At 52.2% G+C, this 16,930-nt stretch overlaps 1 protein-coding gene across 1 annotated transcript in view; it reads left to right on the top strand.

The window, feature by feature from the left end:
• Nucleotides 1-16,352, top strand: part of LOC144724720 (cubilin-like) — a 76,417-nt gene extending 60,065 nt beyond the window's left edge. Inside the window, exons 52-66 of the mRNA XM_078604064.1 lie at nucleotides 88-313; nucleotides 1,056-1,243; nucleotides 1,482-1,641; nucleotides 4,685-4,834; nucleotides 5,767-5,955; nucleotides 6,293-6,422; nucleotides 8,060-8,277; nucleotides 8,582-8,787; nucleotides 9,582-9,744; nucleotides 10,226-10,434; nucleotides 10,899-11,043; nucleotides 11,813-11,994; nucleotides 12,570-12,735; nucleotides 14,096-14,331; nucleotides 15,511-16,352. Coding sequence (XP_078460190.1) covers nucleotides 88-313; nucleotides 1,056-1,243; nucleotides 1,482-1,641; nucleotides 4,685-4,834; nucleotides 5,767-5,955; nucleotides 6,293-6,422; nucleotides 8,060-8,277; nucleotides 8,582-8,787; nucleotides 9,582-9,744; nucleotides 10,226-10,434; nucleotides 10,899-11,043; nucleotides 11,813-11,994; nucleotides 12,570-12,735; nucleotides 14,096-14,331; nucleotides 15,511-15,621 — 2,679 coding nt within the window. The 3' untranslated portion in view covers nucleotides 15,622-16,352. The remainder of the gene's footprint in view (nucleotides 1-87; nucleotides 314-1,055; nucleotides 1,244-1,481; nucleotides 1,642-4,684; nucleotides 4,835-5,766; nucleotides 5,956-6,292; nucleotides 6,423-8,059; nucleotides 8,278-8,581; nucleotides 8,788-9,581; nucleotides 9,745-10,225; nucleotides 10,435-10,898; nucleotides 11,044-11,812; nucleotides 11,995-12,569; nucleotides 12,736-14,095; nucleotides 14,332-15,510) is intronic.
• Nucleotides 16,353-16,930: the final 578 nt, after the last annotated feature.

Raw genomic sequence — 16,930 nt, 5'->3', positions numbered from 1 at the left:
TCCTTGTGCGAGCGACCCCTTCCCCCGTGACCTCTCTCCCACCGACACCCCCCCCCAACCCCACGCCGCCGCCGCCCCCCACCACAGCTCACCTTCACGACGTTCCACCTGGAGTCGCACAGCACCTGTTTGTGGGACGCCGTCTCCATCTTTAACGGCGGCGTGCCCAGCTCGCCTGTCATCGGCCACTACTGCGGCATGGCCGGGCCCGGCACGATCCGCTCCGGCTCCAACAAGCTCGCCATCCTCTTCAGCTCCGACAGCAGCGTGGTGGCCGCGGGCTTCCACGCCGTGTGGGAGGCCGACTCGGCCGGTAATCCGCCAGCGCGCGCGCGCACGCACCCCTGCCGTCGTCGGCCCAAATGCAATCCGGTCTGAAGGTGAAACGAATTATTTAGCGGTGATGCTGCTGCTCTTGCTGCTGTGGCAGTGATGCGCGAGGGCAATGCATGCATGTATGTAGAACTTCTTTCGCACCGTACATAGCCGACCGTGCTGAGACGACTGAAAATTGCCAGGGTGGGTGTCCCCTTCACCACTGAATCTCGCTAATGGCTCGTCGAAATTTGTTGCCAAACTGTGCCACACGCCCTCCCGCATGGCCTTGTGGGAGCCGCGGTACTGATTTTTTATTCCGTTTTTTTTTTATGACGTCCACGCACGTGTACAACCACCTTGTACTATTTGCAGAAATTTACCCAAGCGTTCGGTCTCACTGTGAAGCTGACAATAACCAAATCCCATCACCTCATTCACAACACTTTGCCATTTTGCTTTGTTATTGTTATGATTTCCATAATCAATACAATTAACACATCTCTCGGGTGATGAATTTTCAGATGAAGATGTTTTTTTCTGAAAATGAGACGGCGTCTCTCGCAGAACTAATCCTGCTGAAAATTATTCCAAAAAAAAACGAACAGAAATTAGGACCTAAATTAGCGAGAGATGCCAATAACGAGCATCTGTTCTAAAAGAACGCTGCCCAGGCGCTCGCACACACACTCACACACTCGCTCACCCTTCACCAACCCACCCACCCGCCCGCTCACCAGGGTGCGGAGGGATCATCCACGCGGAGGACGGCAGCATCAAGTCCCCGGGCTGGCCAAACCCCTTCCCTGCCGACTCGGAGTGCACGTGGACGCTCGTGTCCCATGAGAGCCAGCACCTGACGCTCACCTTCGACCCCAATTTCAACATCCCCACCTCCGACTCCTCTTGCAGCTCCAGCCACGTGCAGGTGCGTCGAGGGCGGGGGGTGGGCGGTAGCGAGAGGCGGAGGCGGGCGATCCGGTCGGTCGGTACCGGTCGAAGCGTCGATTCGTTGACGTGACGAACCGTAAAAAATCATCATCGATATTGCTTTTCACCTGCATGAGCCGTACGTTTAAATGCTTCCTTATGGTCGATGCTGGAATGGATTCCTTTGCCACCCTTCCCTGACCGAGTCACCCTCCCGCCCCGTTGTCCCCCTACAGGTGTGGAACGGGCGGCGTGAGACGGACGAGTCGCGCCTGCTGCTGGCCTGCGGCACGACGGCGCCCAGCCCCGTCGCGGCGCTGGCGAACCGCGTCACGGTGCGCTTCCAGGCCACGGGCGCCACCACCGCCGCCGGATTTTCCGCCTCCTTCTCCAGCAGTGAGTCTCAGCCCCGCCACCAAGTCGTGGCATCTTTCGCCGTTGAAGTCAGAGGGATGTCGTCTCCCTCGCCTGCTTCGGCGGGAGGCCGTGGGTTCGATCCGAGACCCCCGGCGATGCCGGTTGTTGTATATTTGGAGTGCGCGTTTTCTCTCTGATTTAGCACGGTCAGCTACGTACGATAACAAAGAAGTTCAACATTCATATATACATTCCCCGCGGTGATCGTGTGGATTTTTCTCCGGGTTCCTCCGGTTTTGTCCGTCTCCTCGGTCAGAATCAACGTGGGTTCATGTTGTTTGGCTGCTGCTGTGCGTATCCACGTGCGATGATGAAGCCACTTCGTTGAGCAGTCACGTGTGGCCAGGTCGTCTTCGCACAAGAGATCATAGCACAGTGGGCTTCACCTGGTAAAAGATCAAAGAAAAAACGGAATACATCATGATCAATAAATCATCATTGTCATCATCGTGCTTAACATCATCATCAAATATCCTCATCATTATCATTCTCATGATTATTGTCATCATCATCATCATCATCAAACCTTAATCTTTTCTCTTCCGTCAGTCGTGCCAACCCACACTCATTTGAGTAGGAAACCAGCTGTGAAAGTTCCTTTATTCCATTAAATGCAATTATTATATTTATGTAAATACACAGACTTGTAATGCACTGCACCGACAAGCGCTTGGGAAGGCAGCCACGACTGGCATCAACAATTGGCCAAACTCTCTGGTCCTATGTTGGGTCAACTCCAGCAATGGTTTTTGTATGCATGTGAGAGGAAGTACCCAGACAAAGCCCACACGTGCGAGGGAAGGGCAGCACTCAATCCCCGTACACACGGAATACGAGGTGTAAGTCAGTCCCGCTCGCTGTACCGCCATCGTACTCCGGCAAAGCCGGGAGACGCGACCTCTCGGCCCGATGTCTGCGGTCTATCAACGCTTCACCGCCCGCACGGCGCTGGATGGCAGCCTCGCGCAGGCGCCCGCCTGGCTCAGTCGCGACCGCCGCTGACCTCGATTTTGACCTCACGACCTTCGGACCGAGAGGCTGCGTGGCTCGCTCCGACCACCGCCACGCTCGGACTCATCCGGAAATCATTCCCAGCGCCAGTTCTCGTTGGCGTTGTTCCAATTTAACGCAATCATTTTTTTTTTTAAGTCCCTTTGTGTGTGAGCGACATCTGGGCCTCGATCAGAGGTGCTAAATAAATGTAAGATAAGATGAAGAGAGTGCAGCGGGAAGTCAGGTGCACAAATTCTAAATGTGTGAATCATGTAAAACAAGAACAAGGAGACATTTATAAAGTGATGAATTAAAAAAAAAAGTATCACAAGAACATTTGAAACTTGTACATTTCTGCTGTGTTAGAGAGATTGTTTCAAGACGTATCATGATTCGATTTAAATGAACATCACGCTTTTAAATATACTCCCTAGACGTGCGCTGCAGGAGATGTCCCCCCATTGTGCTCACGCCTTCAAAGACAAAGATCCCCTGTACAGCCTGAACAGACTTTTGGGGCAAGTGCTGTTAGCGAGCAGCACCTATGAAGGCCGGCACGGCACACGTGGGGAGGGGTGGCCAACACCACGCCTGGCCACCTTTGTCCCCCCAGTGGCGATGTTTACACACCGCACCAGGTACTCATTTGAGGCTGAGTCGACGTAGGGGGAAGTCTAGGACCTGTTTAGATCATCGTCACTGGCGTTAGTGGCCATGAGTGGGAATTAAACTCGGGTCGCCGGGTTCATAGCGTAGCGCTAACCACTGCTCCACTGCTCACCGCTGGACAGACGGAATCGTTATAACCAAGGCACGTCTGGGGCACAAAAGCTAAATATCGTACAGACGTGGGTATAGCAGCAACAGCAACAACAAAAAACATTGACACAACTGGGATTGCCAATTTTGAGGATGAGTGTTCAATGAGTGTACGTACTCCCCGCTATCGCGTACGGTTGAGAAACACGGCCAGATTAACAACAACTATACTCTTTGGGTCTTTCGGTAAAGTCACGTAGATAGAAAAATAATTCAAAATCACGACGTTTCGATCGCAACACAAGCAATCGTCCTCAGGTGAAAAAAAATAGTGTTGCAATCGAAACGTCGTGATTTTTTCATATTTTTCTATCTACGCGACTTTACTGAAAGACCCAAAGAGTATTAATTCCTGCAGTCACGAAAGCAATAAGTCAACAACAACGTTGGAACGAAAATTTTTACGTGTGAAAAAAAGGACGGAGAGATGCTTGGGATTAGTAACACCGAGAGGCAGCTCGCAAGAATGCGTGAATCCGCGAACATGCGCAGATTAATGGCTATAATTTAAACTGTTAATAAACGAAAGTGGGCTTGGATAAAAAAAAAGTTTGCAAACATGATGGCCGTTTCATGAAGAATAATGATGGAGTGGCAGCCGGGGAATGGATAGCAAGGACGTCGACTGAGGAGATGGATCGGTGAAACCAGCGTGGGTGCAGGTGCTGGGTGGATTGTTACATTCGCTTTGGGAGGCCTTCATCCAGCAGTGGATTGTCCGCGGCTGATGATGATGACGATCTGCTAAACGCGAACGTGCCGGATGCCGAACGTGAACGTGATAGCCTCACAGTGCGGTGCCGTGGTGGCGAGATGCTAACTACCTCGCCAGGTATACAGAAGGTCGTAGGTTCAATCCTGACTAATGTCTGTATATTTGGAGTTTTCGTGTTCTCCCCGTGGTCGCGTGGATTTTCCTCTGGGTCTTCTGGTTTTTCCCTCCACATTTATAATCAACATGCGTTTAGAGTATTGCCCCCTATCAATGTCCACGTGCTAAGCCACTTCGTTGGGCTATCATTTACGGCCAGTTCGCTTATAAAAAATGGCAACGTAGCTCAGTGGGCCTTACCTGGTAAAATAAAAGTAGTTTCGTTTCGCTCAATAGCTAGCACTCCCACGACCGGCCTGCCTATACGTCCCCAACTCGCGCCCGTGACCACGGCTCGAACCCTGACCCTGCCCCATCTCCTTACCCCTCCCTCGCCAGGCTGCGGAGTGACCCTCGACGAACCCCAGGGTCAGATCCTGTCGCCGAGCTACCCGGCGCACTACGGCGACAACCTCGACTGCCACTACCTCATCAACCCCGGCAACGACTTCACCATCATCCTCTCTTTCCAGACTTTCCAGGTCGAAGGTACGTGGACTCCGCCTGCCCCTCCCACCTCCGTACCCCCCCCCCCCCCCCCACTGAACCCTCCCCCCACCCCTATAAACTTTTATTATCATAATCATTATTATTCCATTTTAACGTCGTGTGCTTAATTATTCCAGTGAGCCGATTCCAGGCCTGTCAAGGTTTATTCGAAGTCACATCACCCAGATTGCACCCCGATGTCGGAAGCTAGGCATTGTTGAGTCTGGACAATGCTTGCGTCAGAGACTGCGATGCATGCCAGGTGGTTATAGGCTGCTATGGAGGGACTCGTTTGGCAGCAGAGGGCAACGCAGCATGCTGAAGTATGGAAATGTAACCCAAATTACCCGCATGGCCTGGGGAGGCCCTCGTCCAGCAGTAGACCGGCAACAAGTCTGTAAACTAAACTGCATTTTTAATTGGCATGTTTGTAGAAAAAAAACCCACATCCAAGGAGACAATTGTAAAACATGCACACAGATGAGTCAGCTGTGCACCCGCTCTCTACGTCCTTCTGAATGCCACTTTGAGTTTCAAGCCGCACAGGTGGGGAGCTTCACAACACTTCCATCGCGATCTCCGCACGACTCAAACAGCCTTGCCTCCCAAGAGCTGGGCTAGCAGCAAAACTTGAATTCCACTAGATCTGTCCGGATCAGCGATTGGCTAAAATATGTCCACGCCAGTACACCACATCCAGTATAGGCCTCTATCCCTAGCTACAGGGATTAGACGGGTTGTGCGATAATGTATCTGCTCAGTACCTCCCCAAATCCCCACCGTCCCATCTGTCCGTCTGTCCATCTGTATTTCCTTCTATCCATCTGTCTGTCTCTCCATTTGTCCGTCCGTCCCTCCTTGTCTCCGTCCATCCAATCCGTCCGTCTGTCCGCCCGGTGCGTCCCCGCTCGTCCGGCCGTGCGGTGGCGCAGGTCACTCGACGTGCGCCTACGACTTCCTGAAGGTGTACGGCGGCACGTCGGAGAGCGGGCAGCTGCTCGCCACGCTGTGCGGCTCCACGATTCCCGGCGTGGTGTCGGCGCACGGTCCCATGTTCCTGCACTTCCACTCCGACCCCTTCGTCGAGGACAACGGCTTCCTCGCCGCCTACCAGGCCATACGTACGCGCGCACAGCCACGCACGCACCACTACAAATTGTGGCTTTTCTTGGTTACAAAAATTATCTTAGTCTGCGTCTACACCCAGGTTAGTTAATTTCACCGCTTTGGCCGTAGATTTATGCTGGGAAGCAGTCACGGTCATCGTAGCGATCGACGATTTTCGTCCACTCAGAATCATCGTTGATTTTTTTTTCTATCCGCTCCATCGACGAATATTTTGCTCGCTAATTTCATGAACCAAAAATTAATGCTGCAACCCTCCCTCCTTCCTCTCGTCTGCTCCATCCCTCTCTCCCTCTCTCCCTCTCTCTCTCTGCCGGCGTTCCGGGGCGCCAGCTTGTGGAGGGTCATTCACGAACCCGTCGGGATTCATCAGCAGCCCGACGTTCGGGCAGGTCAACTACCACAACAACATGAACTGCTCGTACCACATCCAGGTGGAGGAGAATCGCATCGTTAACCTCAAGTGAGTTACACGTGGGCAGGGAGGGGGAGGAAACTTTCAGTGAGTAGCGAGACTTTTTAGAATGGAGATTTCCAAGTCAAGTAACACCTCGAGATACGGAGTGGATGCGTTCCTGGAGCTCCGCTCGTATATTGAAACGTTGTATGAGAATAGGTTTTACCCTTTCTGCCAATAAAACAGTTGTGTTAAGATGTTAACACGCCAAACAGAATCCTTTTTCAAGGAATCCTGTCTGCATTAACCACACGCACCTGTGGTGAACATGCAAACAAAAAACATACTCTGATAGTACGTGCATTCTCTTTGGTTATTTTGGGAAAGTCACGTAGGTATAAAATAAAATAAATCACGACGTTTTGGGCGCAACACAAGCGTCCGTCATCGGGTGGGAGTATGGATTCCTGCAGTCACGAAAGCTTCAAATCAAGTATATGCATTCTCTTTGAAACTGATTGGGCCACCCCAGAGACAGCTTTCTTTAGAGCCTAGTCTCAAACAGTGTTAGGCCAGAGGACGCCAAAAGGCAAACAGCATAAAGACAATGCTCTATCAGGGCATTTATAGCTCGGAGTGATCTGCTACAATATGGGACCTTTCTTGAAACGTTGTATGTTGAATAACTTATAACATTAGTGATATGAGGATGCGTTCCCAGCCTTCGTAACTTACCATTTCATCCTATAAACACGTCATAACTTAGCATTCATATTGTAAACAACGATAAATTATATTTAAAATAATATAATATATTGTGCAGGATTATAATTTAAAACTGACATAAATAACAAAAAACTGAAGTAACGTGGTTTTTTTCTGATTTATATAATACCGTAGGTAGATCAATTTATTCTTTATTTGTTCGTATAAGTGTACTTAATAATTATTTAACTGTTAATAATGGTAAACATAATGGTAAAAAATACAACGTTTGTTCGACCAAAACTTTGTTTATTGAATATACGCACATCGAGGTATGACGGTGTATGTGTAAAACGAACTCAACAAATTCGTCAATGAATTGACCGAGCGTGTTTTGTTACTTGTAGAAGTGCACCACTGCCAAAGCTGCAGCAGCAGCATCAAATAATTTGTAATCCAAGTGTGGGGCCAGGTCATGAGCTTTGTCCGTATCAAGCGGTCTAGCCCAGAAGACGACACGTGAGACATTTTACATTCCTCTCATCAGGAATGCACCCGATTGTCAGAGCTCAGAAGCTAAGCAGGTATCAGCCTGGATAGTGCCTGCATTGGCGACCAACGTGATGCATGACCAGCATTATAGGCGGCGGATCTACGTGGGGGGCACGAATTGTGACAATCCATCGAGTCACAGGCGTTGGAGGGTGAACGTCTTACTTGGTATTGGCGATGGCTGCGCGATGTGTTTGCGTGCCGTTGGGACGTCATGCGGCACAACACCACGACATCAACGAACGTCGGAGAGCTACACACGGCACGACCGCGACCGCCAACGCGTCAACGATGGCGACGGCGGCGACCCGTAGCCGCGTGCCACCTCCCCTTTTATCACCTCCAATTGCCGCGGTTGGCCACGCGCGGTGAGAAAGAAGCTCCACGTCCATACGTCCAAAAATCGGTTGCTCATCATAATCGTTGCTCATCTCTGCAACACGTAGGTTCAACTACATGCACCTGGAGGCGCACTCGCAGTGCCACTACGACTACGTGGCCGTGTACGACGGCGCCGACACCTCCGCGCCGCTGCTCGGCACCTTCTGCGGCACCGAGGTTCCGCTGCAGCTGCACAGCTCCGCCCGGGACATGTTCCTGCTCTTCGTGACGGACGCCTCCGTCACCGCCGGCGGCTGGCAGGCGGCGTACCGCACCACGCTCGGTGGGCGCACCACGCACGCACGTTCACTCGCACGCAGGCGCTGCTCATGCGCGCACACACGCAGGCACGCGCGCGCACGCGCCCTCACACACACACCTGTTTCAAAATGTTTCTTCCATCACTATTTGCCGTTGCGAACAGACCGATGTGTTGCCGCGCACGATCTTGCCTTCCCGCAAAAACACAATACGACATATTGAACACACAACTCAATGCACAACGCCACACCGTGCAACACCCGCATGCACACTCACACGCACTACACACTGCAATATGCTTCACACCCCCGTCCCGCAATGCGCAGGCCCAGCGCAGGGCTGCGGAGGGATGCTCACGGGCGACACCGGAGAGCTCACCTCACCGGACATTAACGGCGACGGGCTGTATGAAAGTGACCTGGACTGCCGCTGGACCGTGTCCGTGGAGCCGAACAATCTCATCACGCTCACCTTCAGCGCCTTCGAGCTCGAGTCGGCCATCCAGGACACCTGCCACTACGACTACGTCTCCGTACGTCACGACCCACGCACAAACACGCACGCACGAGCGTGCAGAGGATCGGGGCGCGAGCACCGCTGGTGAACACGACAGAGGCAAAATACGCTCAGTGTAGCCGAACGGACCGAGGAGAGTGCTGATAGCGAGCGCCTACCCAAGGGCGGACTCAGCGCAAGAGATGGTCATGTGACCGGCAACTACCTGCTTGTCAAAAAACGCAAACGTTTCAAAGCAAGTCGGACGTGTGTACGGCCGGCTCCACAGCACTGTCACGTGGCGCGTGGAGTTGCATTATTCGCTATCATAGCATCCAGGGACCCATGGCACTGATCATGAGCTGTGCATGACCCTTTTATCTTTGGCCTTGGTCAACAAAAGTCTGGCCGCAATTAGTGGTGGAGATCAAAGCCTAACCAGGCATCAGGTTACCCATGCAACGCGGTGTTGTCGATGATTTATGATTCGAAATAGATTCGCCCCGTCCATAGGATGGACATTGCTTCCGGATTATTGCCCTCTGCATGAGGCGCTGTGAAGAAGGGAGAAGGGTAATCTCCCAAAGCCTCGGCCTATCTGTGTGCGTGTGCCAACTGAATGTTTCAAAGGCAGAGTTAACGATGACGGTGGACGGGAAGGTGTTTGTGGCCTGTAGCAGAGAGTATGCACGTCGAAGAGGGACACACACCGGCGGACAGACCAACGACCACAAACATGGATCAACACATGCAGACGAGACAGGCGAGGCGTGCGAGAGACACCCAGACCGCTCCATCCTCTCCCCCCCACCACCCTCCACCCCCCACCAGGTGTTCGACGGAGAGAGCGCGCTGTCCCCCATGGTCGGCCGGTACTGCGGTGCAATCGTGCCGCTGCCCATCACCTCCTTCAGCAACTTCCTGCACATCCACTTCCGCACCGACAGCTCGGTGCAGCGCGCCGGCTTCCACGCCACCTACCAGACGAGCGCCAGTGAGCCCCCGGCGGCATCGCGCACCCACACGCGCGCACGCACGCACACGCGCACATGCACGCGCACGCACTCACAACAAACTCGCACGAATACGATTACGCAGTCTCAATCTCGCCCGCACGAGGTGTCCGCATCTGCCATGGCTTGTGCGGATGCGGTTTAGCTCATGGTCCATCCTAAACCGCATAAACTGCACAAATGGAACATTTAAAACTCTTCAGTAGTGTGCGACCGTGATCATCCAGAACAGAACGTACGACGGATAACGACGCAATGCCCGAGCCAAACATACGAAGGAGACATCACGGCGACGAGACCCTCCGCCGTTGTCTTGCTTGGCCACCTCGGTGTGACATTGTAGTTGTTGTTGCTCTGCGTCTACATCGGCCGCGCGAGAGAAAGAGATCTCACCCGCAGTCTCTCCGCCCCTAACCACCCTCGTTCACCACCACCCCCCCTGCCACCGGCTCCAACTCTCAGGCGTGTGCGGCGGCGTGATCAACGCGACGGCGCAGGCGCAGACCGTGACGTCGCCCGGCTTCCCCGACGCGTACCCCACGGAGTCGCGGTGCCGCTGGACGCTGGACGCGCCGGCGCAGGAGAGCGTGCGCGTCACTGTGACGGCGTTCAGCCTGCCGGCGCACCAGACCTGCTCCAACGACTACCTCGAGATCCGCGACCAGCCCATGGTGAGAGAGCGAGCGAGCGAGCAAGCGTGCCGCGGCGCGGGAACGGCTTCGTGTCAGAATCAGAATCCTTATTTAGATTGGAGCAGGAGGAATCCGATGAGCTATGAAGCTCCTTTAAATTTCGATTTAAAGCTTTCGTGACTGCAGGGATTCATCTTCTTGGTTCTTTCGGTAAAGTCACGTAGAAGGGAAATAATAAAATAATAAAAATACATTCTATATTATTATATTATATTAGTATATTATTTAATATTATTATATTATTCTTTTATGTTTTATTTTTATAATTTTATTATTTCCCTTCTACGTGACTTTACTGAAAGAACCAAGAATATGAAGCTCCTTTCCACAGATGTCCAGTGTGGGCGGGTCAGCAAGTGTAACCATGCCACGTGTCTACCACTCCCTGTATCCCGTGCCCCCCGTGCCCCCCGTGCCCCCCGTGCCACCCGTGCCCCGTGCAGGGAGACTATGGACAGGTCCGCCGTTACTGCGGCACCGACATGCGCATCCCTGAATTCTACTCCATCGGGCGCACGGTGCACCTGGACTTTAAAGTCGACACCTACGAGCCGGGCAATGGCTTCAGCCTCTCATTCCAGACCGCAGGTATTCTCACGCACACGTACGCGCGCTCACAAACCCGATCGCTCCCTCATCGTAGAATCGTCATCAGTGGTATTCTGCACAGAGTCCATCAACGTTACCCGCTTTTAATGGGCAAGTCTAAATCTGACCGAGGTAAAGACGCCAAAACATATTTTGCGAATCACACAACGTGTGTCTCGTTCCCCTTTCCCAGCAACCCTCACCCTGTACGCTATACCACGTAGCCCATACCGCGTAACCCATATCCCGTAGCCCCATACTCCGTACCTGGTTCCTCCCACCCCATACCGCATACCCTTCACCCCAAACCGCATAAGGGGCCGTCCATAAATGATGTCACGCACCTAGGGGGGGGTCAGACATTTGTGACGATGTGACATCACATCAAAATGAGCAACTTTAAATAAATATAGACAACACGTTCTACTTAATTAAATATACGTTATAATCAATGTTTTCTCCTACAACATCAGAGTGCAGCGCCACATTAAATACGCGCTACAATGACAATAGTTTAAAGCGATTTGAAGCATGATTTATTTTTTTGTTGGGGGGGGGGGGGGCAGAGCTTTGTGACGTCACATTTGAGGGGGGGGGTCTGACTTTTTGTGACGCCGTGTGACGAGGGAGGGGGGGGGGTCAAAAATCGTCCAAAATCGCGTGACGCCATTTATGGACGGCCCCTAACCCACACTCCGTACCCCGCACCCCTTTACCCCGCGCCTGGCACCTCCGTGCCACGTGACCCTGCACGTGCCGCGCCCGCCAGGCTGCAGCCGCGAGTACACCGCGTCGTACGGCTACCTGGCGAGCCCCGGCTGGCCGGACGTCTACCCCCACAACATGGACTGCACGACGGTGCTGCGGGCGCCGGCGGGCAGCCTCATCTCGCTCTTCTTCAACGCGTTCACGCTCGAGACGCACCCCAACTGCCAGTTCGACTACCTCGAGGTGACGGCGCCCCCCGATGCCGTTATTGACGATGCGTGTTGATTATTATTTTGGGGGTGGGGGGGGGCTAAAATAAAGGAACGGTACGTGAAGTATTTTAATGTTTAAAAAATGTTAATTGAGCACGGTAATGCCGCTAGCTTTCATGTCTGTCTGTCCATCTGTCTGTAACTCTCGTGAAGATGATCCAATTTAAATCACATTTGAGTCTAAAGTTGCATTGCTATTAACCGACTTAGTCCCCAATGGAAAACCACAGACGCATTCCTCAATGGAATGCCGGGCAAACTGATCAAAGGCACTTCCTAAAACCAAAAAAAGAACAGCGCTGAAAGGATTCACCTTGCCCGACATCGCACGTCACGCGCTCACATCCGCTCACCACGACGTTGTTATTCGTGACCTCTCATCTCGTCGGAAGCTAAAGTTATTCTCGCGAACAAAATAGTTCCCAGGGACAAACCCCACGTAGTCGCAACGCGATCGGTACAGAATCCATGCAAATGCATGATTTTTCTTCCCCCCATTATTATTGTTGTTACATTTTAAAACCGTCGTGCTACCGGCCGCCGTAGGTCCACAACGGAAGCGACGCGACGGCGCCCTCGCTGGCGAAGCTGTGCGGCGCGGGGCTGCCCGACCCCGTGTTCCCGCGCGCCGACGTGCTCTTCCTGCACTTCGTCAGCGACTTTTCGCTGGCGCTCAACGGCTACGAGATCACCTGGACGTCGTCGCCCGCAGGTGAACGTGTCACGTGGGCGAGGCCGGACGCGCGAGGATCGCTCGCTCTGAACGCGGACCATCTCGAAAAGCTGAGCAGGGCCAGGCCTGCTCGGCGCTTGGAATGGGTGACCGCTATCGTGTAACAGGTGCCGTTACGCGATAAACGCGGTCAGCATACGTACGGTGCGGAAGATGTTCAACGTACGTACGTAAGTAAGTGTGCTGTAGGTCTATTGTCGTGACAGCACGGGATGAGATGGGGGGGTATTTAAAATAAAAAACCAACGCTGGACTCTCCTAGGCCTCAACATAGCTCACCTGGATAAGTAAATAATATTAATAATTAATATTGTTAATTATTTACATTAATAATTATTGTATTACTACAATGGGAGAGGTCCATAACGTAGATTTGGTCGGCTCGCTGAATTGAGTCTGTCTGTGGTATCTGCTTACATCTGGTTTCCTCTCACATGGGAGCCAAATGCTGATTAAGTGAATTGGCCGAACGTCCCAATAACGTATTTATTATTTCCTAGGAGAGTAAAAACGGATGTATCGCTCCATTAATATTGATTCTCAAACTCATGATATCATATTACACGTAAATTTTTTTTATATATTTTGATAGCGGGTTCATGTCACCACTGTAGCCATTGTGGACACTACCATTCAATGCAACGTAAAACAATTGATTCTTGATTTGAATCGTAACCCTACTGCTATGCGACAATTCATCGTATCGCCACGTGGGTGGTATCTTGCAACACCGCCATGACACACTTTATCACCACCACAACTCACCCACGCACGGCGCTGAAGCCCGCCACAGCGACCGACGCGCTGTACAGATCGTGCGGCTGCCACGTGGCTGAGGTCGCTGCTGCTCTTCCGTGCCTTAAACTCCACCCCCTCCAGCCGTTCGTGCTGTCGACCTCCTGCCCCTCTTCCAGTCCCATACTCCAAGGCCTTCCTCGTCCGCTCGTCTCCTATGGCAGACTGCCTCGTCTCTAAAAACGAAAGTATTTGCCTGCTATAAATATCCACATGACGATAAGCCACTTCATTGAAATGCCGTTTGTGATAACCAGGTCGCTTCTGAAAAAGAGCTACAAAGCTCAGTGGGCCTTGCCTGGTAAAATAGAAATAGTTTATAGTTTGATAGTTTTAGAATATCACATGCATGCACACACGCACCACGCCTGCCTCACGCCACGCGCGCAGCGTCCTGCGATACCGTGACTTTCGTACGCTCCGTAAAAGACGCCGTTTTTTTGTCGCGACAAACGGTTAAACCCGTCGCATGTGCGTACATTGAACTTCTTTCGCACCGCACATAGCCAACCGTGCTAATCGGAGGTGCCCCGTTGACGCGCAGGCTGTGGGGGCATCCTGCACGGAGACCACGGCTCGTTCACGAGCCCCGACTTCCCGGGCACCTACCCCAACAACTCAACGTGCGAGTGGCTCCTGGAGGTGGCCGTGCACCGGCGCGCCACGCTCCGCTTCCCCGTGTTCCACGTCGACGACCCGGGCGACTGCGAGCGCAACTACGTGATGGTGCACGACGGGCCCAACATAAGCTCGCCTCCCGTGGGCACCTTCTGCGGTCAGGTGAGCTCTCGCTTCCCGCGAGTTCACGTCGACGAAACTGGCCGAGTGGTTCGGCCGGATGGGTCGAACCACTCAGCCGAACCGCGCCAGTTAGCCAAGTCATAGATGGTGAAGTCATCCAGCCAGTCAACTGAGTCAACCAGCCGGTCAACCGATTAGTTAATTGGACAGCCAGCTAGTCAACTGACTAACCAGCCAGATGGGATGGTCACTCAATAGCACGTTTGGCTACATACGGTGCAAAACAAGTACAACATCAATACAATCGACCAACCAGCGAACCAGCTAGGCAACCAATGAGTCAGACAGCCAGACAGTCAACCAATGAACTAATTGGCCAGCCAGCTATTCAACCGACTCACCAGCCAGTTGCCCAGCCAGTGAGTCAAACTAATGGCCACCTCGCCAACTGCCCAGGGCATCAGTTATCCAGTCAGACAGGTCAGCCAGCCATCCAGAGAAAAAAGAGTCAGTGAGTCAATCATCTAACCAAGAAGCCAACCCCACCTGCAAGTCAGCCAATCACTGAACCAGACAAACTGTCAATATACCAACCGGCTATCCGGAAACTAGTAAATGAATCAGCCAGCTAATTCATCAGCTGGTCAAATGCTCAATCGCTCACTCATTCATCCACGTATTTAAGCACTGTCTCGCTGACGTTTAGTTAAGCAGGTAGTAGCTGATAGAAATAAAACAAATAATGTATATTTTTTATAAGGGATGTGAAAAAAAAACAGTTGTTACGTGACTGTTTTTTTATAATCTTTGCTCAGTTAATTAGACAAAATACCCATCACAGGGATATAAATTGCTAAATTAGTATCAATCATTAATGGCCAATATTTTTGCATATAAAACTTACTAGCTCGGAAAAACTATTTTCGAATTAAAACGCCGGGCGGTGAAACATTTGCACATTAATGCCAGTGCCGGCACGCAGCGTCTCATTGTTGGTTTAAAAAAAAAGATACGTACACGCATTCACACATTTCATCGCCTTGCTTTCCAAAGTCACTCTCAAAAGAGTCCTACAGAGAGAGAGAGGGAGAGAGATCTCGTGTCATCACAACAGCCCTCGTCTTCCCGTCTTTTCGTTTGGAGCTGTGTGAACGCGATCATCGTGCGCGTCTGCCACCGTATTTTGACCTGTGCGTGTCGTCGTTGGCGTCCCGACAGAACGACAACATCGCGGACTTCACATCGTCGGGCTACCAGCTCTTCGTCCGCTTCCAGGCGGAGGGCTCCTCCGTGCCGGCAGGGTTCCGGCTCACGTGGACCAGCTCCTGAGATGACAACGACGGCGATCACCACCCTTTGCGCCGTCCGTCATCATCACCACCACCACCATCATAACCACCGACCGCCACCATCATCATCACGATCATCAACCCACCTCGCCACCATCACCAACATCACCACCACCAGCACCACCACCATCACTACGATCTTCAACTAGACCACTGACGCCATTCTGATCACTACCATCATCATCATCATCGCAATCACCACTGCCCAGACCGACCTCACCACTTCTACCATACACACCGACACACGCGTACGCGCACGTTCGTACGTGCCGACACGTGCAGCCACCTCCTCCCAAGGGCACGGCACGCCCAGCCGTGCCACCCTGCACGTGGCGCAAGCTTTAGGAGGGTGTAATACTTTCTGTAAATATTAAATCCGCAAGAGAATCGTGATTGTGTTGAATTTTAAAACAATTCCTCATCCCTACCTCCCCCCTCCCTTTTTTTTTTGTACAAACTCTGTGGCCTGTGAGTCCACAATCTCTGTCCGCAAGCCCCCCGACGCTCGCACACACCGCTATCCCAGCGCGCAGTGCGGCAGCCGCTGAGCCGCTGAGCGCACGGACCACACAGTTCGAATCCCTTCACCGGCCATCATGGATCACTCGACGATTTGCACGGTTGGCTACGTACGGCGCGAAAGAAGTTCAGCACGCGTGCACATGCATACAATTAATAAACATTAAACGGCTGTGCAATCTGCTGTCCTGAGCACGGATGCGACTCTTTGATTGATTGATTGATTCGTGGCCTATATTGAAACAAGGTAAGAGCGAGTCAAGACCAGATGTTTCCCTTTCAAGGCAGGTCTGGGTGCAAACGAACAAAATAATGCATCTAATGGCACAGCAACATGCTGCTTGAATGCAAACAATTCTAAGTGAATATAAATTAATCAACCCGACAGTAATACTATACAAAACTCAATCTACATTTTAAGATGATGAATTCTGACACGCAATTACATTCGTACTTGTGACATTGTTCGCAACAGTTGACCAGCACTATGCCGGTGGGCCATCCCCAAAAACCCCACTTTAATTCCTCATTCAACGAAAAACGTTGCTTCCCAGGTCTCTCGCTAGCCGAAGGGATAATGCGATTGGGCTCGCGCCACGTGGAGCCAGAGAGAGAGGAGGGAACGAACGCGACCGTTGGAGTCGCGTCGAGAGAGGAGGGAACGAGCGCGATCATCGTAGTCGCGTTGACCCGCTCGCGTGAGCAGCTGCGACAGATGGCAGCGGCGGTCCCCGCACCCCAACTACGATCGCTACCCCCCCTATCCCTCC

The sequence above is a fragment of the Lampetra planeri genome, chromosome 2, assembly GCF_965212315.1.
Source record: "Lampetra planeri chromosome 2, kcLamPlan1.2.h2, whole genome shotgun sequence".
NCBI lineage: Eukaryota > Metazoa > Chordata > Hyperoartia > Petromyzontiformes > Petromyzontidae > Lampetra > Lampetra planeri.
Note: the sequence above shows the minus strand (reverse complement) of the source record. Positions and strands in the feature narration are given on the sequence as shown.